The 20,960-nt window shown below is 38.6% G+C and overlaps 1 protein-coding gene across 1 annotated transcript; it reads left to right on the top strand.

The window, feature by feature from the left end:
- The first annotated feature begins 172 nt into the window (after window positions 1-172).
- On the top strand, window positions 173-20,096 carry rbm27 (RNA binding motif protein 27). Its single transcript, XM_084940632.1, has 21 exons — window positions 173-349; window positions 3,542-3,660; window positions 4,893-5,020; window positions 5,527-5,600; window positions 6,316-6,521; window positions 6,982-7,290; window positions 8,021-8,248; window positions 9,707-9,883; window positions 10,809-10,955; window positions 11,045-11,198; window positions 11,671-11,824; window positions 11,963-12,196; window positions 12,296-12,427; window positions 12,623-12,748; window positions 12,924-12,998; window positions 13,102-13,278; window positions 14,390-14,494; window positions 16,355-16,582; window positions 16,786-16,869; window positions 17,026-17,145; window positions 18,079-20,096. Exons 1-21 carry the CDS (start codon window positions 291-293, stop codon window positions 18,181-18,183), a joined length of 3,141 nt encoding a protein of 1,046 aa, XP_084796758.1. The 5' UTR covers window positions 173-290; the 3' UTR covers window positions 18,184-20,096.
- Window positions 20,097-20,960: the final 864 nt, after the last annotated feature.

The raw sequence follows: 20,960 nt of genomic DNA, 5'->3' as shown, positions 1-20,960 counted from the left end.
TGCACATTAATTAGAATAGCTAAGATTTATTAATCTTAATTACTTTGATAAACAAATACAAGCCGTCATATGTGCGGCTTTTTTGTTTGTTTGTTTAAATGCATAATAAACATCCGCCGTCGTGCTTGCGTTACGACAATTTGACCATGTTGCCATGCCGTAAAATATTTTGTACGACCTGCCTGTGAAGAGAGACAGAAGGCCTTAAAGCTTATAAATTTATAGACGATGAAAGTAGGGTTGTCAAAACGCTCTTTCTTTTTGTAGACAGTATTGTAGTCCTTCTCACAATGATCATAGAAAATGTTGAAGCCTTGAAATCGTGGCTGGCAAAGCTCCTGGAGCCGATGTAAGTATTGAAATGAAATGACATTTAGCGTGCATGCTACGTAGCTGCTTTAGCCTGCTAGCCGCTGGGTTAGCCTGGCATCAATGGCAGATTCTTGCACGAGTAGCTAACCATCGCTTGTTGGCCTTTCGAAGCACAGAGAGGCACTTTTACTTTTCATTAGTAATGATTGTGCATGATGTAGTGAGTTTACTTGCGTTTGATGCACTGCGAATTCTTGCATTCTGACACTATGGTAGTTAAGAACGCAGTTGGCGCACGGTAGTGTAACTTTATCACAGTTCTGTAGCAAGCTCCTAGCCTTCAACGTGTAGCCCCTCTTGCCTAAAACAGCTGTTGTATCTCTGGGAAAAGTTACTGATTAAAACTGTAGCTATTAGCTCGACATATTTGATAGTTAAATGCACACAAATACTTTGCTTTTGGAGTTTCCATAGTAACACATGCTTTGTAAGCGTTACGCTTTCTCTCTGTTTTGCTAACACAAGATCCTAAAATTCTTTTAAATATGTTGACGAGCTCAAATGGGTAATGGAGTGCATTAAAGGATTTAAGTTACCCCCTCCCTCTCTTTTTTGTGCTGTTGGGACAACACACAGTCACTGTTTAATCAACTAATGGAGTAACTCCACAATATTATCGTTGTGTGTCCGAGGTTCATCCTCTAAAAACAAGGAGTTTTTTGCATAGGGGAGAAAAAGTCCTTGCAGAGCCAAAGTGAGGCGTATTTAAGCTGCTTTATCTAAAGGCTGGAGTTCAAGTAGGCATAGTTTCATTCACATTGTTATTACATTTATATTGTTGGTAATTATTAATCATTGGGAATTTCCATAGTCAATGATCCTGTAGTTAAGGGTCAAATTTGACTGTAGCTTTAGTGAGTCAGCAGTTAATTAACTACTAGCAGCTTGTTGCTTGAACTTAGGGCTGTTCGATATAACGATATATATCGGATGACGATATAAAAACGTCTATCGTTTCATTTTACGCTATCGTTTGTTTCGTGGTGTCGCAAAATAAACTGTTTACGGCAATATTTTTTCCATCGTTTTGATGGTCACTGTAATGGCTATATTAATTTCTTAAAGTTCTCTCTTTCTCTTATATTTTATATAACCACACTACGGAAGGACAAGCGCCTGTTTTTATGCGTTGTGGTTGTTTATGTTCCACATAAACCTTTCACAATAAAGCTCAAGATCCTGTTGAGACTTTTCAAAATAAACTGAATCACGTGAAAGAGCAGATTATTTACGGATGGGAAGTAAAAAAGAGCCACCAGGTGCTAAAAAATAAACCTTAGACTCAAACGTTAGAACAGGCTTTTCTCCGCAGCACACCGTGTAATAAATGCTCACAAAGAAAACAGCGGCCGTTACAACTTATGTTTAAAAATGTATAGTTTCATGCATCGGTTAAAACACTCGACTCCAGCTACATGAGGCACAGCTGGAAACACTTCCCGCAAGTCGAGCTGCTCGAGATTCATAGAATTTACAGAAAATGTTACATTTTTGTGATTTATATCGTTATCAGACGATAGAATTCTTATATCGGGATATGAGATTTTGGTCATATCGCACAGCCCTACTTGAACTTGTTAGGGAGTGTTTTTGTCAAGGCTTTTGGAGGGTTTTTTTTCGGTTCCAGTAGTTCCATAGCTGACAGGCTTGGAGATCTTTTAGCTTGATTTCTATTTTTTTAAGTTTAAAAAAGCAAATGTTGTGTAAGTGGAACATTTAAACTTTTAAACTCATAAATTATTTTGAAAAAGTGCAGGTAAACACACTGAAATCGTTTTACCAGGCTTTATATTAAATTTTAAAAAAGGCATTCGTGCTCAAACTGCAAAGATTACTCTGCTGTTAATTGATTTATTGAGCTTCATAATGCATTGGTCCAGTGCTATATGTCTGATAACTTTGATACTGAAAACCAGCCACAGACTTTTACTTGCATTTTGCAGTGAAGTATAACAAATTCATCCTGTCAGTTTGCATAAATACAAATTACTCTTAAGAAGACAGCGGTGGTAACTGCAGATGAAGCCAACTAGTTAAGATGCATACATCTTTTCCCTAGGAGACTGTAATGTTTCAAACATGTAAAACAAACTCAACCATTGGCTCAGTTTAAAAGAATAAAATAGGTTTGATGGCTAAACTGTAACTATTGTGAGCACATGATGCAAACTGCAGCAAAACTGTATACCAGTCAGCATAAGACAATAATGATCGTGTTTTATGCTTTATGGGCTCTGAAGCTTACATATTTTGTTGTTTTTGTATTTTATTTTGTATCACTTTTGTTTTCCTGTACTTAATTTATGTATTATTTTCTGCATTCATTTGTGTGTTACTAGTTTATGGAACTTAGTTGATTTTACAGCTGTCTGTCTTGGCCAGGACACTCTTGTAAAAGATATTTTTAATCTCAAGAGTCACATTTTCCTGGGTAAGCAAAGGTTAAAAACAGTGTAGATAACACTGAGCTTTTTTTTTTTTTTTTTTTTTTGGAAAAGCTAGCAGTAAGTTAGACAGACACACCTTGACATGTCCCTCATTTTGTCTTGAAATTTAGCTTACTTTGCAGGAACATCTGAGCATTTTCTTTATGCCCACAGAAAGGGTGACCAGCTGTAACACAGTGAATTGCAACACTTGTGTAAAAAGCCAAACCACAACGACACTTCAGACATAGTCACTACCCTATGTCATTTCTTTCACATGCTCAAAAACCCCTACATTGCATGCATTGTAGCACATCATGTGCAGAGTTTTCAAAGAATGGTCATCAAACTTAGTTGTAATCATAATTAAATTTTAAGCTATATTACCAATGTTAAGAAATGCTCCCATGGAAACCTGTACTCCTTTCTTTCCTATGAAAATAATAACCTTTCTTTTACTTTATGCATTTGGTGGATTGTTTAAGTTTTGTGGCAATGATCTGTCCCCCTTTGAATTTTACGCTTTGCATACATAGATATGTAAATGAATTTGATATGCATTATATTTCAGTTGGTTCAACTAAAACATTTCTCTCAGCTTTAACAGTTTTTTCTTATTAGATATATGAATGAGTGTGTGTATATATCTCTATCTATCTATCTATCTATCTATATATAGATAGATAGATAGATAGATAGATAGATAGATAGATATGTTTTAATATATACATTTTAATCTGCAGATGTGATGCTGACCCCTCTGCATTAGCCAACTATGTAGTTGCTCTTGTGAAGAAGGACAAACCAGAGAAGGAACTGAAAGCACTTTGTGCTGATCAGCTTGATGTCTTCCTACAAAAAGGTATGCATTTTATTTATATAAAGCTTTTCTGCTAATGTGTCAGCAGGCAATTTTGACATTTTGTAGTTCTTCCTGGTTAAGGTGGAGGAAAAACCTTTGCTCCATCATTAAGCTAACAAGGGATTTATTCGTACTCCCCTTGCACATGTCAGACAATAGAGGCTTTGCAGTTAGGTCACAAATCCTTTGGGAATCAGACCTGGTGGCATTGTCGAGGTCAGTGACTAAACTGATTATTAAAAATTAGTTGCTAAGTTTAGAAAGATCAGAAGCTTTTTTCCTGCATACAAAAAATGCAGTACCCCTGCGGAGGGGATTTAGTTTTCTTTTTTCCCCTCATATGCCACGAAGACTGTACTATATAGTTTAAGTAGCTCAAACATGGAATACATGTGGTTATCATAAATAATATTGAAATTATGCAACTTGTTTGATATAGTAAAACAGGCTCTTTGTCTTAACAATGTTAAAAAACTTGATTGAGGCTAGAAAATGACCAATATGGAAATAAGCTGATCAGAAGCATTTGATCCAATTGATGTGTCGTCTTGGCTTCCAATTAAACTGATAATGTTAGCCATTACCTGGGATTTTTGAAAGATTTGCTTTGGAAGAATGTCAGATAAACAGGCTCAACATTTCTGCAACACAAACTGCTTTTCAGCCCCCAGAATTCATATGTATTACCCATTAACAGTCACACTTATGTAGCCTGCATTCTGTAACAGGCCATGTTAATGAAATATCACCTGTATAAATATAGTGAGGCAGGCAGAATACAATGAAATGTATAGAGTCTTAAATTTGAATTGGAACATTAGCAATGCTATCTTCTCTGCAGTATCACCACCTCATGGATGCCATTTGTGGACCCCACATGTGGCCACCAGAGGGAGTGTTGCATCGTTTGATAGTGACTCTGTATCCAGTGTGATGTGTCCTGATTCAGTCTCTTTATTTTTAGCTCTACACTATTAAAATTAGTTTAGGGGTTTAATTTAGTTGGAAAACATGTTGATGGTTATTACATATGTCTCCTGGATCACTTTAGAATTTTTTAATGTTACATTTTTTTTTTATCAGGTAGCTTTCCCACATTTCATGGATGCAGTGTTCATATGCGTTATTTTTTTCTGTGTGTGTTATGCTCTTAGACGTTTGGCCCTTTTTCACAAGACTGAAAACTGCATGCAGTTTTTAATGTGTTCTCGTGATTAATTTTGTCCTTGCAGAGACGGTGGGATTTGTTGATAAGCTTTTTGAATGTTTGACGACCAAGAACTACCTGGGGAATCCTGCTGCCAAGGAAACTCCCAAAGAGGAGATTAAACTGCCTGCAATCAAGGCTGAAGTTGTTGAGGTACACCGTGAAATTGAATAGCTCGCCTTTTGAAAATGAGTGTGCACACACACACACACACACACACACACTATTTTTTTAAACTGGTTGAGTGGTTTTGTTGGAATGGGCATTTCAATTTGAAATCAAAGCTTTTGATAAAATCACTTATTTTGAATGCCTTTTTGTTTATTAAGGCTACGTCCACACGTACATGGGTAGTTTTGTAAACTGAGATTTCTCATTTTCATTTAAAAAAATATCTCGTCCACACGTGCAGTTTTGAAAAATATCTCCGTCCACATGTAAACGCAGAAGTAGCTCACAAAGAGCCAAAGTGAAGTCCTCGACCTGTCAAAATTATCTCGCCATTCTTCTGGAAGAAACGCGTGTGAAAGAAAGGCCCAAACGCATAGAAAAAGCTGCGTTTTCAAAAATACCCATGTATTTGTGGACGTAGCCTAAGTTTTAAAGTTATATTATAGCTGATGTTTTTTGTTTTGTTTATTTTGTTTTTTCTCCTCAAGGCTGAAACACCCGAGGAAGAGAACAGGCGAAGGAGAAGTCCTCTGAGAAATCGCTCTGACTTCAATGAGTCCAGGTATATGGCTTGCATTTAACTTTGTCTTTATAAGCAGCTAAAACATTTGCAGGTAGGACACACTTGTTGAACTGTTTAGTACATATTGATGTTGTGTAGTTGTATAGCGATCTTACCAAGCAGCTATATTTCCAACCCTCCGAGTCCTGCTTTTGGCTTGATTAGGCCCTCGTGTCCACTAATGTGTCCCTTGGCTGTGGCATATCTAGTGTTGGGTGCAGATGGGAGAGTTCATTCACTGATATACGATGATTAACGTAATTTGAAAAGAGTTACGTCTTTAATATACAGGTTATATTTTTGCATTTTCTGCATATTTTTAGAAATTAAGTTGTCATTAATTAATTTATTTTTTTACTTTATTTTACTTTCTTGAGCTTCTGCTGTGAAAAGCTTCTGTTAATGAAACTAAGCACTTCCCAATAGTTTTAACACAAACAGCCCATTTGGGGACTTAATGGGATTGTGCACACATAAAACAAAGGTAATTAAGCCTTTCCCTAATAACTTGTTTCCGATAAAAGCGTACTTCTCTCAAACAAAGATCATTATTTCAGGGTTCATGTTATGTTAAAGACATACAGAAAGAAATGATCCTTGCGTCTTCATTTGTTGTAAGAAGACCCACATTCGTGTCTGAAAACCTGTGAAGTATTCCTGTGTGATTTCTACATTTAAAATCAGCAACGCCTCTAACTTCTCATCATCCACACAGGAACCGCGATGAGAGGAGGCGAGACGAGCGCAAGCGCCGTGACTTTGATCGGCACGGGAAAAGCGGCAGCGACTCCCACCGGGAGCGGGAGCGCCATGAGCGGCGCAGGGGCAGCCCCCGCGGGAGAAGCTACAGCAGGAGCCGCAGCCGAAGCAGGAGCGGCAGTCGTGGAAAGAGCAGGGATAGGGAGCACAGAGGAGGCAGAGGTGAGAAAGTCCCCCCTCCCACAACTAATAACAACAACAGCACAGGGGAACAAAGATTGAGGCACGAAGAAGCTCCTGAATCTCTCGTCAGCACTGCTAAACGGGGCATTAGTGACGGTGACGTGCTGTTGGAGACATGCTGGTGTGAGGCGCTTTAGATGAGAAGACTTGTAGAAATTACGGATGTAGCCGACTCTCGTTTTTATTCCTGTCGGATTGTTGGACAGTGTTGCTGGGAGTTGGTAGAAAGGAAGGGAGAATGTGGACAGCTTTGCAGTCCTATCACTGGGGGTTCAACAACATGGGTTGGGATTGGTCTTCTTACCACCAAGGTTAATCTGCTCATCTTTGTCATTACAAGTCTCTCTCTTTTTTGTAATCTATTATTTAATGTAGTGCTTTTAAAAGTCAGCTATGATACAGTACACAATGATTTATGTGATTTACTTGTTTTCAACAGACTTCAAGTCAAAGTTTGAGGCAGAAAGGAAGGACACTGACGGATACAACTCTTCCACCACATCCGGCTCTCAGCAGCAGCAGCAGCAGCAGCACCCGCCACCTCTCCTGCCCTTGCACACACCTCTGCATCCCTTTTCCTCTTCTTCCTCGTCTTCAGGAGCTGGGGGTGTACCGGTAGCAACATCGGCTCACTTGCCCGACAGCACTACAGACAGCTGGTCTAGCTACTATGGAACGAGGCAAGATGGTGTTTGCAAACCTTTCAGCAAGGCTGCTTCACTCAAACAGCGCTGCAGGGATTACGATGGTAGGAGCAGAGTTAATCATCCTGTTCTCAATTCCTTTGATTCCTTCTTTCTGTCATTTCGTGTGTCTGTGTGTCTTTTATTTTATTTTTTATTTTTCCATCTGAGAGCCTTTTATCTGCTACAGCCCAGTAGCATTAGGGAGATGTTTTCTGTGCATTTCAAAGGGGATCAGAGTAACACTGGAGCTTTTTGATGAGATTTAAAGGAAATGTTAAGTTTAAGACGGCTGTTGTACAGTTTGCTCAAGTCTCTAGTTTAAACACTACCTTTTTCTTCCCCTGAGGCTTCTGTGCCTTGTTTGGTCTCTTCACTAATGACCACTGCTTAGCACTCATCCTCTTGTCCCCAGTGAAAGGTAGAAAAGCAAGCTGGTTCCCTCTCACTCCCCTCTACACTGAGGCTCAGGAGAGTTTAAACTTACCCACTGTCCCTGAAGTACACTGCTTTCTGTCACAGTGCTCAAACACAGCCACTTGGGACCCAGTTCCTTAATGAGGCTTTGGTGTAAATACATGAACTGTGTGACTTAGCTGCTTTAAACTCAGATGTTTGTTCATTTTGTTTAATTCCCATGAATTTTTTATGTTATTGTGTGTGGGGTCTTTCTGTTTGTTTGGCTTTATTAATGCGTGTGTGTGCATGTGTGTTTTGTGACTGTAAAACAGCAGTTTATATAAACTCCATGTTGTGTACGATATTTATGAATAATCGCTTCTCTCCCTCACACAGAAAAAGGATTTTGTGTCCGTGGTGACCATTGTCTCTATGATCACGGCAGTGACCCCCTCATAGTCGACGATGTCAATCTACCAAATATTATTCCGTTCCCACCCCCACCTATTCTGCCACCCGCCGGGCTGCCCATGCCCCCCATCACTGAACCACCTCCCTCCCTCAGGATGCCTTCTATGCCACCCTATGGCCAGCCACCACCACCAGGTGTTTTCCCTATGACAGGTGAGTATTAATGTTCCTCTAATCCATCATCATATTGCGAAGTTTTACAATTTGCATCTACAAAATAGTAAAGCCAGAAGAACAGTGTTCCTCTCTCAAACATTTGGTTTTGTGTGAGACGCATTGTTCTTCCGCTTCCCTTTTTCAGTCTGGTCACAATATACATACCTTTCCTTTGGCCTGTAGTATCATTGATTTATGAAGATCTTTTTGCATGAGTTTCCCTAATTTTTGAGAGCTAACAAACATCTCTTTAATATAATAGAAGTAGGATTAAATCATAAATCGTTTTCATTTAGAAACAATTTTGTCCCCACTCACAACAAAATCCAGCTAACTAATATGGCGATGTGTTGAAAGTATAGCAGGTCACATGTAAGACATCGTGGCCTCAGTAATGTGATACTGTACTCCTTACTCTGATGGCTGATTTGAAGACACCAGAGGTTTTAAATATGTAAAGATTCAAATGAACGGTATATTGAAATGAGATGTCACCACTCTGGAGTGTAGAAAAGCAGTTTATTTATTCAATAGTGTGTGTGTGTGTGTGTGTGTGTGTGTGTGTGTTGTAAAGAGTTTTTGTTGAATTTCTCAAGGGAGGAAATCGACCTGTGTAATCTTCCTGCCTTTGAGTTGCACTATTGCCGATCAGTTTCACACTGGCTGTGTTTTGTTTTTGCAAATCATCATGATGATTTAAAAAGCTGTATTTAAATCCAAAGCTCAAAAATCTTATGTATCTACATACGTTTAGAGCAGATGTGCTACACAGTAGATAGCTGCCCATTGATCATAAACAGTACATAAAAAATATTTTGCCTTTTTTTTTTTTTTAATATATTTCAAACATGGGGGGTGATGACTGAAACATTTGACCTGATAGGCTTTTATTGTTTCAGCTACTTTTTAAGGCTGTTAAAGTTATGAGATTTTTATCTTCCACTTGATAAATGGATAGTGTGTCATAAAGTTTAAGCAAATCTATCGAGAAGACGCCACAGTTTCCCGGTGCATCTGCTTTTATATTAAAGCAGTCAGATTTTCACTGAAATACTTCTTTAATACTATACATGTAATATACTATAGAGTCATTGCAATTTTGCATTTTGTCATTTTCTTACTTTTTTTTGGTAATTTTTATTTCATTTTGATTTTTTGGTTTTGATTTCAGTTGAGTTTCATTTAGTTTCCAGAGTTGATTTTTCTCATTTATTAGTTTTATCGCTACATTTAGTTTTTGTTGTTATATTGACTCCATTTTATTTCATTTTAATTTTCCCAGTTCACAAAATAATTTTAGTTGGTTTTAACTTTCTGTTTTGTTTAATCTAGTTTTTAGTTTTCATTTAATTGACTGATTTATTTTCTTTCACATCTAGTTTTAGCTTTTAGTTGTAGTTAACTATAATGACCTTTTGTACCTGAGACATCAGCTTGGGCTTGTGTCTCCCTCAGGACCCCCACTGATAGCAACCAGTGGGATTGATACCCCCAACCACCAATCTGCAATCACTTCTTCTCCTCCCGTCGGACCGCCTGGTGTGGGCCTACCTCCTACACTTCCTCATCCTCCTCCACCTCCTTCCTCGACCTCATCTGTGTCTCTTCGTCCCCAATATGTCCAGTCTGAATGTAAGCAGGGCTGCTTTTGCTTTTCAGATTGGGACTGTGTATTTGGGAAGAGATTTTGCTGTGTTGCTTTTTATTTGGGTGTTCCTTTTAGTGTGTTTATGTTGTTGAGTTGTTATTTTTTACTTCTCATTTCTGTGTGCTTTAATAGTTACAGTATAATAAAGGTTAGTTTACTAAATAGCTAAAATAACTAAGATGGTAAGGGTTATTTAAAACAAAAACACTTTTTGGTTCTGTTTCTGTTTCCTGTCACTGTAAAGTAGTTGTATGCCGTGCGTGTTTGTGTGCACAATTGGCATGTGTTTCTTGAGCCTGCAGTAACAGTTGTGGACCAGAAGGTAGCGCTGTGTATTAACCTAAAAAAAAAAACAAGCATCTCTGGGAAATTTTGTCGTGACTCATTTAGTTGAGTGCTTCCTGCTATGATTATGCACATGAGGGTTTCAGTTACAGAGTCTTTTAAAGACTTTAAAGAACTAAAAAGAAATTGGTCTATTTGGTATTTGCAAACTTTGGGTTTGTGATCTGTTACCACAACTGCCGTGAAGGGCCTCTTTCTGATAATTTTGCACTTGTGTGTCACAAATGTAGATAAGAATGAAAAGCATCATCTTGATTGTTAATTTTTATCTTTGTTTGTTTCTTGCTGGGTTATTTTGTGCACTTACAATAACTGTAATTTTTATTTCTCACATTTTGTAGGTTTTGTTCATATTTTTTAAAATTTTCAATTTTAAAATGTGTCTTTATCCTGGACTACATGTTAAACTCATGTCACAGGTTGCTACATATTCAGTGGTTACATTTAAAGTCAAAGATTCTTTTTTTATTAATATGTTTGCTGGTATTCACTTTTTCATATTTTTACATTTTTTTTCATATTACCCCCTAACAGTATGTGCGTCTGTTCACTTTTACACATTAGACAACTACGATGCAGAAGGCTACAACCCAGAATCTCCAGGCCTGACTGTAGCAGGACGTAACCCATATCGTCAGTTTATTCCCCGGGTGCAGACTCAACGCTCCAACCTCATTGGCCTCACCTCCAGTGAAGGTCAAGGCTCCAGAGGTAACGAACTCTTTTACAGTGTTTTAATTCAACCTGATCCTGGGAAATTGACCTTCTCAGACTGATTTGACTTCTTGCGTATCTTCTAGCTGCCAACATAGTGATCCAGACAGAGCCAGCTACTGCACCCAGCACTCCTGGAAGTAACGTGTCCCGTTTCAACACAGAGCAGGACAGCAGGAAGAGGACCATGGGACCCAGTACAGCTGAAGGGCCAGCACCTAAAAAACCCTGGATGGAAAAGTAAGAGATTAAAGAAAAAAATGTACATATTTGATTTAGGATGTCATTTATTCTGCACAGTGTTTTGTTTTCTGTGAAGAAATTGGAGTACGGTAGCCAGCTGAAATGTAATCAAGTTGGTGCCTCACCCCATTACTTATTACTGCTAAGGAGCTTTGTTTTAAGGTGAGGTGAGTCAGGTCAGCAGCAAGTGTTGTCTCAGTTGTAAGCAGGTAGATACAAGCATCCCAGTCATGAGGATTTCTTTGCACCACCTCTACTTGGAGTACATTTAAACTGTCATACAGGTTGTAGGTTGGTAGTAGTCTTCTGTAAATAAAACCATAATATGGCCGAAACTTGAATCCCAGATCACCAATCATCGCTAAATTTTGATTAACTCATCTGCTTTTTTCCTTCATTTATTTATTTATTTTTTTATGAAAACAAAACTACCAAATTAGTGATGTTAGCACTGAAATGTTCTTTTTAGGCCGAGCTTCAACAACCAGCATAAGGGTGCTTTTCCCAAGAGGACTTTTTACGTGAACACAAAGTTGGAAGTGCGCAGGATCCCGCGCGAGCTCAACAACATCACCAAACTCAACGAGCACTTCAGCAAGTTTGGAACCATTGTCAATATACAGGTAAAATGCATCCATTTTTGTTTGTTGTTGTTGTTTTGTTTTTTTTAACGAGTGCTCCCCACAAAGTTCATAGAGATTAGGCCTGCAGGAGAATGAATTCAAAACATTTACGGACTTGCACGTGCACTCTCAATCCAGGTTGTGTTTGGCGGAGACCCAGAGGCAGCATTGATCCAGTACACAAAGAATGAAGAAGCCAGACGAGCCATATCCAGCACAGAAGCGGTCCTTAACAACCGCTTTATCCGCGTGTACTGGCACCGCGAGCTTGGTGCTAATGCCACAGGCCTTCAGCAGCAGGAGCAGAGCTCAGGGAGCCAGGTGGCCGGGTCAGTGCCCAACCAGGGGCTGCAGCACAGCAACATGCATAAAGTTGGTATTAACAGCGGAGACATTGAGAATCCTTTGATGACAATTTTATATATTTTTTAAAAATATCCATTGATTTACCCTCACTTGTTTTATCTGCAGGGGATCAAGCAGCACAATCCAGCTGCTTATGTGTTGAACAAGACTGTACCCAAGCATCATCTGTCTGCAACAGCTGGGGCCACGACAAATGCCAAGTCGGACAACCTGAATCCAAACACGGACACGGCTGCTGTATGTTTTAAGTTTATCTTGCAGACAATATCAGGCAAAGTGGATATTATATAATATACAAAAGTATATTATTATGATGGCACGTGTGTTACATTTTCACAGTGATTTATGTGTGTTTGTTAGCTAAAATTGTATTTGTAAAGAAATTAATTATATATTAATTTCCTTTTTTTGCCCCCCCACCTTTCTCCTTAGGTGGTGCCTGCTCCTACAAACACCCTGAAGGGCCACTACACTTCCACAGCCGCCAAGTCTTCCTCAAAGAGCCTTGGGAAAACGGGAAAAGCACTGGAAGCACATGAAGCTCTCAAGAAAAAGCAGGCATGTTGCTTAACTTGGTTACGTATTTTGACCATTAAAAGAATAGCAGAGCTAAGCCATTTCCTTCTCTCAGGAGCCACAGCTAAGAAGGCTACCACTGAGAGAGAAAACTGTTTGGGGGTTTTTCATCTCAGTGAATGTTTTTGATTCCCTTTTTCTTTTTCCCCTCCTTTAGGAGGCACTAAAACTCCAGCAAGACATGAGAAAGAAGAAACAGGAGATGTTAGAGAAACAGATTGAGTGTCAGAAAGTAAGACATTTAACATTGAAACTATTCTTATCTGTAATCCTTCCTCTTTTTCTCCAGTGTACTGTCAACGTTCTTTCTGATACCATTTTTCGTGCCCCTCCAGGCGCTGATAAGTCGGCTGGAGAAAAACCGAGGCATGAAACCTGAAGAGAGGGCCAACATCATGAAAACGCTGAAAGAACTAACGGAAAAGATCACCCAGCTCCAGAATGAAATGAACCCTGCCTCCCAGGTCTCAAGCGCCAAAACTAACCACAGCCAGCCCAAAACCAAGACTGATGTAAGTTTGGCTTCCTTTTTGTCTTTGTACGTAACTGAGAGTAGGGGCGGGAAATTTAGGCCGAAAATTATATCACACATTGGTAGAGTTGTTTATTTGCCTTTTTTCACACTTCACAGGTCCTTTTTAAAAAGGCGTTTCTTCACATAAAAAACATTTTTATATGAAGAATAAAACTGCATACATTGAGTAGGTAGATGTTTATGAGTTTTAATTTTTTTATATACATTTTGTGTACTCTAAACCTTAGATGCTGGTGTATTAAGGTATTTATGGGGTCTTTATTAAGCAGTAGAAAGAAAGAACCTCCAGATCTCAATTTATAATATCTTAAAAATATTTGCTGTGTGTTTTCTAAGTTTAAGAACTATATAATGTCTCTGAGCCACTGGTAAAGGGAAGGGGGAGTACATTCCTTTCTTCTTTTTAGGGTTAGACAGCTTGCTTCGAGTGTGCTGACCGGGGGGGGGTTGGTGAGAGTGCGTAGGATTCCACACTGATGTTAAACCAAAATGTGTCAAAAAACATTCTCTAAAGGCTCTAAAAGTACTTGACCACAAGGTATAGACATTTACGTATATACAGGATATGTGCACACAGGCTGTCCTATATACCAAGTGAATAACTGCTCAGCCTCAACAAATCTTTGCTGTTTTCACATTCGTTTTCTCCTCTTTGCATTTAGTTGTGTCCTAGTCCTAGGCCCTTTTCAAATTTCAGCTGTGTGATGTTGAGTTCCTATATGAGTTCCTATACCTGGGATTGGGTCCTTTTTAGTCTGAATGCAATGAAAAAATTGGTTCTTTGGGGGGGGGGGATGTTATTTTTCCTGGAAATTCCAAGGAATGCTTATACAAATCTTTTAATCCATATTGAAAGAAATGGTTCTTACACTAATCTTAGGTTTGCAAAAACTGAAAAAAGATCAAAAAGTAAATGTTGGTTTTACAATTTCGATTCACACAGTTTTGTCTTGATTGACCTTGTTAGACCAACAGCACACTCCACCCCCCCCCCCCCTCCTTTATTTGTAAACACAAGTTGATATTTGTGTATTTAATTGCTTCTCTGGATTAAGTAAACAAATTTCTTTTCTATGACATGCGATCAGGCCCAGAAGGAGCTGCTAGATGCTGAGCTGGACTTTCACAAGAAGATGAGCTCTGGAGAGGATACAACAGACCTCAAAAGAAAACTGGGGCAGCTACAGGTGGAGGTAATACACACTCTCTCTGTCTCTCTCTCTCTCACACACACACACACACACACACACACACACACACACACACACACACACACACACACACACACACACAGAAAATACACATGGATAGAAACAGACACAAAGTTAATCATTGACAGCATCTTGCATCATCAACACTTTCGTTGAGAACTGAATTAGAGGATGTGATACCAAGAAGTGCCTTAGAGGAAGTGTGCAGATGAGATTATAGTCGCAGCCTGTTCTGCAAGGGGTGGAAAGAGATGGTATCTGTCCACCAATAAAATAAATCAAACAATATATTGAATTCATTAGTTTATTTGTGTTCTGTCAGATGTGTCAGGCAGAAAGGTTTTTTTTTAAACCATCTATGTTCTGTTTGTTTTATTTGACTCTGTGATAACTGGAACCTGATCCTGCAGTTTCTGCACAAGCTCCAGATCCGCTGTGTTTAGTGTTATTCGCTCAGCTCGAAGCTTCGTAAGAGTCCTAATGAATCTGATGCTAACGTCTTGGTGATACCACAAGACACCTACACAAGATGTAAATGACCTATTGCTTCCTTCCTGTTAAAAGGGAGTTTCTCTTTCCCGCTTGCCCCAATCGCTACTCATAGGGGACCAACTGACTGTTGTGGTTTGCACACTATCGTCACAAGGTCTTTACCTTGCAGCATAATTGCCTTGAGGCGACTGTTTTTGTGAACTGGCCTTATATAAATAAACTTGAATTGTATTCAGTAATTAAAAAAAAAAAAAGAGGTTTATGGTAAATTTTCAGTTTACCTCTGTACTGTTATCTTAGTCGGCTCCAGTAGTTGCCAGACGCACTCCTCCAGATGCTTGTTTTGTAGTCCCCTCGGGGTTTTGACACATCAGATTAAACAGCATTTTATTACTACACTCCATCAACGTGTAAGGAGGTAGACTTACACACACTTATCTACTGAATTGGTGGCTTTTCTTGAGGTAATTAGTATTGCAGTTTTGTTTGGAGTATTTGTACATTATATTTCATGTTCTATAACTTGCATTTAACCTCATCTTTGTTGCTTTCATTCTGGATCAGGTCTCTTGTAAGTTAGCGTGGTTTCCTGGTTAAATGAGCAATGACACATAAATAACACATCTTCCCAGTGATTCTGCCAAAAGTCATTAATTAGGTTTCAGGTTAGGTCATGCAGCCCATACATTTATTTATTTGTATTTTTTGGTGTTACACACAAAGTGTTTCCTTCTTCTTTATCCTCTAAATTTGCTGTGCACGCAGACGGCTGTGGCTTAAGATCAGGCTAACAACAACATAGCTTTTGTTAGCAACAACCTGCTTTGCATTTTTTTCCTTTAACCCCAGGGTCTTAAATTGGCTAGTTGTTTAAAAATGGATGTGCATCCCCCAGCCATCTAAACTCAGCCCGCCTTCTGCACATTAAACTGCAGCCACTTAAGCAAGCCCAGAGGAACATCTGCTAACGAAGCCAAATAAGACACACATCCTACACTGATGGAGCTGCGCCTCATTAAAGTTTGAGACACTGGTCCTTGTAAGAAAATCGCAGGATGACAATTAAAGGGAGAGTGGTTGTGAGCTTGTGGAGTGTCTGAGAAGGAAGGAGATGTTTTTAAAAATGGAAGAGTGACAACTAGTGGTAAAGGGCAGAAAGTGAGAGAGTAAGAGTGTGTAGAAAATGTTTCAGCCCTGAAGGGTCTGCTCCTTTTTGTTGTTGTTTTTGTACTTTTCCATAAACCTTTTTTTTTAAAGTTATTCAATATATAAATTAGACACACAGTGGTGTGTAATTGTGCTCTGAAATCAAATAGCGTCCAGTCAACCGCCCTTTCTGTCTTCCTTTAGGCAACACGTTTGGGTTTGATCCGGCCTCCAGCAGGTCGAGGTCGCGGCCGAGGAAAGCTGGGCCCAGATCCTGGTGCGATGCACGTGGGCCGTGGCCGGAGTCGAAACCGGGAAATGATGGCACGCGGCGGGGCTGTGAACCGTATGGTGGTTGATCACAGACCCAGAGCCCTGGCTATTTTAGGGGTCACTCAGGAGGAAAAAGAAGAGCTAATGCCGCACTTTGTGGTAAGAATATGGCAGGATCTCTCCCTCCAGTAATACAGCACGATGTTATTGCTAAGTAATAAAAACTGTAGTAATAAATACCACTTTATTCCCTCTTATATCTTTTAGATATGTTAAGTGAATAAATTTCCCTGTGATAAGTCATAAATGTTTTGATGTGTATAACTATATCCTGATTGGCCAACTGATATTTTTAAACCTAGAAATTTGGTGAAATCGAGGATCTCCGTGACCAAGACGCCAACAGTGTCGTCATGACCTTTAAGACACGGAGTGAAGCAGAGAATGTAAGTCACATGGCTCCAAATGTGTATGGGCTACATGTTCTCTTAATCTTGCTGCTTTTCCTCAAATCCTCTTCTAATAATAATAGAATAAATTAAAATAATTAAAATACTCCAGTATAGCATCTAAAAGAGCTGTACCTCTCTTTGGTGTTCTAGGCAGCAAACCAGGGAGCTAAGTTCAAAGGTCGTGTTCTGCAGATTTCCTGGTACAAGCCCAAGACGCCCTCTGTTACAACGGAGCCAGAGGAAGAGGAGGCTAAAGATGATGACAGTGCGGTATGACAAATACACACACAGCTTCATGTTTTCCCAGTGACTAAAACAAATTAAGGAAAGGGCGTTGTGTACGACACAACTTGAAAATCTGAGTTGGGGAAACTTTTGAAGTTTTAGTTACATTCACAAAATTTTACTTTCTGCTGCTTGTTAATTTTTAACAGCAGCTCCCAAAGGAAAAGGAGTGCTAGCCTCTCAGTACTAAGAGCATCTTAGCCCCATGAGTAAAACTGCATTACTGTCAGGTGAAATCCTTATACTGTATTTATTTAAGGGGTTTGTTTCCCCCTTTGAGGCTGTGCCATTTCTTATATGTAACTTTTGTTTTTAAAGGTACGGTTGCCATTCTGAAAATGTGTCTGTGCACAGGTAGAAATTTGTGGTGCTTAGATTTGTGGTCAGATTTCCTCTGACTGCAGATCTACTTATAGCCACTTCATGCTCATCACGTTTTATCACAGGAGCTGAAACAGACAGATTTCTGGACAGGTCTACAGACTAGTGTGACTGGCAGAGATTAGAATTAATTTCCTGAGACTGATCAGCAGGTCGCCCGTCATGGTGGATTCACCGATGGCTAACCAATAGAATGGAGGATGTCTAAATCTAAAGCATAAGAAATATCAGAAGCAGGCAGTCTGACCACTATAGGATTTTTAAGACCAGTACCAATATTTGGTGATTTTAAAATCTGATATTCCAGTATATTTTTGGATTGTTTTTATTTTTCTTTAAACAGTTACCTAACATTTTTTATTTGTTACAATATTATTAAAAATTGCTAATATCAGACTAAATAATTTCCCTCTACTACACTTTGAATCACTTTCTGTTTGCTGTGTTCTAAACATGCATGTTGCCAGGAGGAAAGCTGACTTAAAGTTTCCAGGAAAAGCATAAATATAAATGCTAACATGGTATTTATTTCTACAGAAGGAAGCTAGCTCTTATTTACCTGGGGAGGAAGAGGAAGAAGAGGAGGAGGAAGAGGATGACGATGAAGACGATGAGTACGAGAGTCGATCTTGGAGGCGATAATGACATTCGTCATTATCATTAACTGCTCTCCGGCAGAATCAGTGGTCCCCCACTCCCACTCCCACGCAGATTAAAATTGATGTAAAGGAACTCACTTTTTTTTTCCCTTTCCAGTATTTTCAAAGTAATTTTAGACTCTAATCAAAGTAAAAGAAAAAAACGTCTTTACGTTATTGTACATGAAAAGAAGTGTAGATGGTCAACAGTTTTTTGTATCCCTCAACTAAACAGTTGTTTAAAACATCTCACTTTTGCTGAGAAAGATACATGTTTAGTTGTTCTTATAGCTAGAAAAACTTATGTAAGTTTCTGTGTGCTTACCAGATGGACAATATCAGTAATGCACAACATTTGTGTCGACTGTGAATAGGTATTTTTATACATACTGTATTTAAGCTCTTTTTCTCACCAGTTTTTGTAGAATCTTGTCCTCCGTTCAGGGACAGCCATTCCATCACCAACAGAACGTTCTCTGCCGCTACCACAGAGAAATTTATTTATTCTTTTTCCACACTGCATAAATGCACTGTGCCGTACCGATATTGGCAAAGTATGGTACAGTTTTCACTTTGCTCATAGTTTTGATGTGGTAAAGCCCAACATGTTAAAGGATTGCGTGTTTCTTTTTCCCTAAATGTGTGCTGGTATGAATATTTGCCAGTGCACATGCATGTTGGTGTTCCTAATAAACAGACAGACCCATAGAGATGCTGTACCGTGGCCATACAGCCAGTGCAGGTACAGTAGGATACCAGTGCAATAAAAAAAACACAATCAATGTTTACAAACTTCCATGCACTTCACATACAGTCATGTAGTCATGTTCGGGAAAAAATCGCCCCCACACACTTGTATTTTGTTTCTCACTCAGTTGTCCAGTGCCACTCTGTGTAAATACACACCCAAACACATGTTGTAATGTTCATCTGCTAAGAGTGCGTAACATTTTCACTTGTTTTCTTCTGTCACTTGGTCATTCAGAGGCCCTGACGGGACAAAGATCAGATCACCCATTTCAAAAATGTGAGATCCATAGACAGGTGTTTGAATGTAATGCTTAAAAAGGAAAAAAAAAGAATATATAAATAATTTCTTTGCCTTACACAGTCAGCGGATTGCTGAGTTTTTACAGGACGTGATTTACTTTTGTAAATTTTGTAAATGCTTGAAAGAGAAATTACTGTTCTTTTTTTTTTTTTTTTTTTTTCTAAGTTTAATATTTTTTTGTTTTGTTTTTTTCCCTTTTTTTTTGGTTTTAACGACTGATGAGGTTGTATCAGGTAGAAAATGTTGAGCAGGAGAGCTTAGCATCTCTGCTTTAGTCGCAAGAATTTTGTATTTTCAGTTCAACCAGTTCATATTGTTATTTGACTAAACTTGTCATTTAAGTAGGTTTTTGTTTGTTTGTTTGTTTACGAAATATAAGAGCTGCTCCGAGCTGTGGAAAACACTCTGAAAGACACTGAGTCATGCCCGTAACAACATTGATTTAGCTTAAGTGCAGCTTTGCCTCTATCTGAATATTGTCAAACTGTGCTCCGAAGCCACTCTGTGAGTAAAACCACAGTGTGTGAGTTCATGATAAATATTTTTATTTTCTGTTTTGCCTTTTTTTTTTTTTCCCATATACTGTATTTTAGAATCCTCAAGGTGGGAGGAATCTAAAACCATTAAAACTCACATACAAATGTATTTGGTTAAAGAATTAGTCCTGTTGCTTCCCTTCCACCAGATACATTTACATGCAGCTTAATGATGTTTTGTTTGATTTATGCTTTTCGTAACTCAGCTAAACTGATCATATCCAGTTTGAATGAAGCACCATAGGAGAAGAAAGACTTTAACTTATTACTGTGCAGACTTTACACAAGACATGCGTGTAGAAATGTGCACATATATATATATATATATATATATATATATATATATATATATATATATATATATATATATATATATATATATATATATATATATATATATATATATATATATATATATATATATATATATAATAATATGCACATTTTGGCCTGCATGGTCATATATTCAGTCAGTGATTACAATTGGTTTTCTTTGCTCCCTAATGCACGCTGGCACCGCATCTAAAAGGGTGCAGATCTTCCTCCCACCTACAATGTTGGTAGTGCTCTTGTGTGGATTGCATATCTGACTGTTGACTGATACTCAGACGCCTCCTGCCAGCGACCTCATTGTCCCAAAGCTGATGTTTTTATTTCCAGCATTAGCGTCAGAATGATGTGTGTGTGAGAGAGGAGAGGCTGTTGCTTTTCCCTTTGTACTTCATTATGATTTTCTCATGTGATGTTTTTTTTTTTTATTATTATTATTTTTAATTTAATGAGGTCACTGGCAGGTTGAAGGGATAAACCTATACTGGCGAGGTTCTTGCTTTGTGTGAGTGAGGATTCAGAGAAGGTCTCCCACTTTTTGTACTATCACACAATGGTGTAAAAAATGTAAAGTGTTTATTGGATAATAGTTTTGGATTTGTTACTGTTTATATTTGCAGGATGTGGATGTATTTTCTTCATGTATTTTGTTTGTAAAAATGGATTTCTAATTTACTAGCATGTTTGCTTTTGCCAATAAAGATGGAGGAATTGGGTGCTTATAAGGCCATAAAAAAAAAAAAGAAGAGGGGGGAAAAAAAACAGAAAACATACATAAATATAAATTGGATCTGGGAGGGAAAAGAAAAGTCAAAGAAAATGAAAACATGTTGGCATTGGCAAGGGGGGGGAATTTCCAGGCAA

The sequence above is a fragment of the Perissodus microlepis genome, chromosome 10, assembly GCF_051167445.1.
Source record: "Perissodus microlepis isolate ML-2025 ecotype Zambia chromosome 10, ASM5116744v1, whole genome shotgun sequence".
NCBI lineage: Eukaryota > Metazoa > Chordata > Actinopteri > Cichliformes > Cichlidae > Perissodus > Perissodus microlepis.
The sequence above is the reverse complement of the archived record's forward strand: the minus strand, read 5'-3'. Positions and strand labels throughout refer to the sequence as shown.

Excerpts from the sequence above, each read along its gene's own strand:
- rbm27 (XM_084940632.1), top strand. The coding sequence starts at position 291 with ATGATCATAGAAAATGTTGAAGCCTTGAAATCGTGGCTGGCAAAGCTC. Across the intron at positions 350-3,541 it reads GCAAAGCTCCTGGAGCCGAT|ATGTGATGCTGACCCCTCTG; the intron begins GTAAGTATTGAA and ends TTTAATCTGCAG. Across the intron at positions 12,999-13,101 it reads AACAGATTGAGTGTCAGAAA|GCGCTGATAAGTCGGCTGGA; the intron begins GTAAGACATTTA and ends GTGCCCCTCCAG.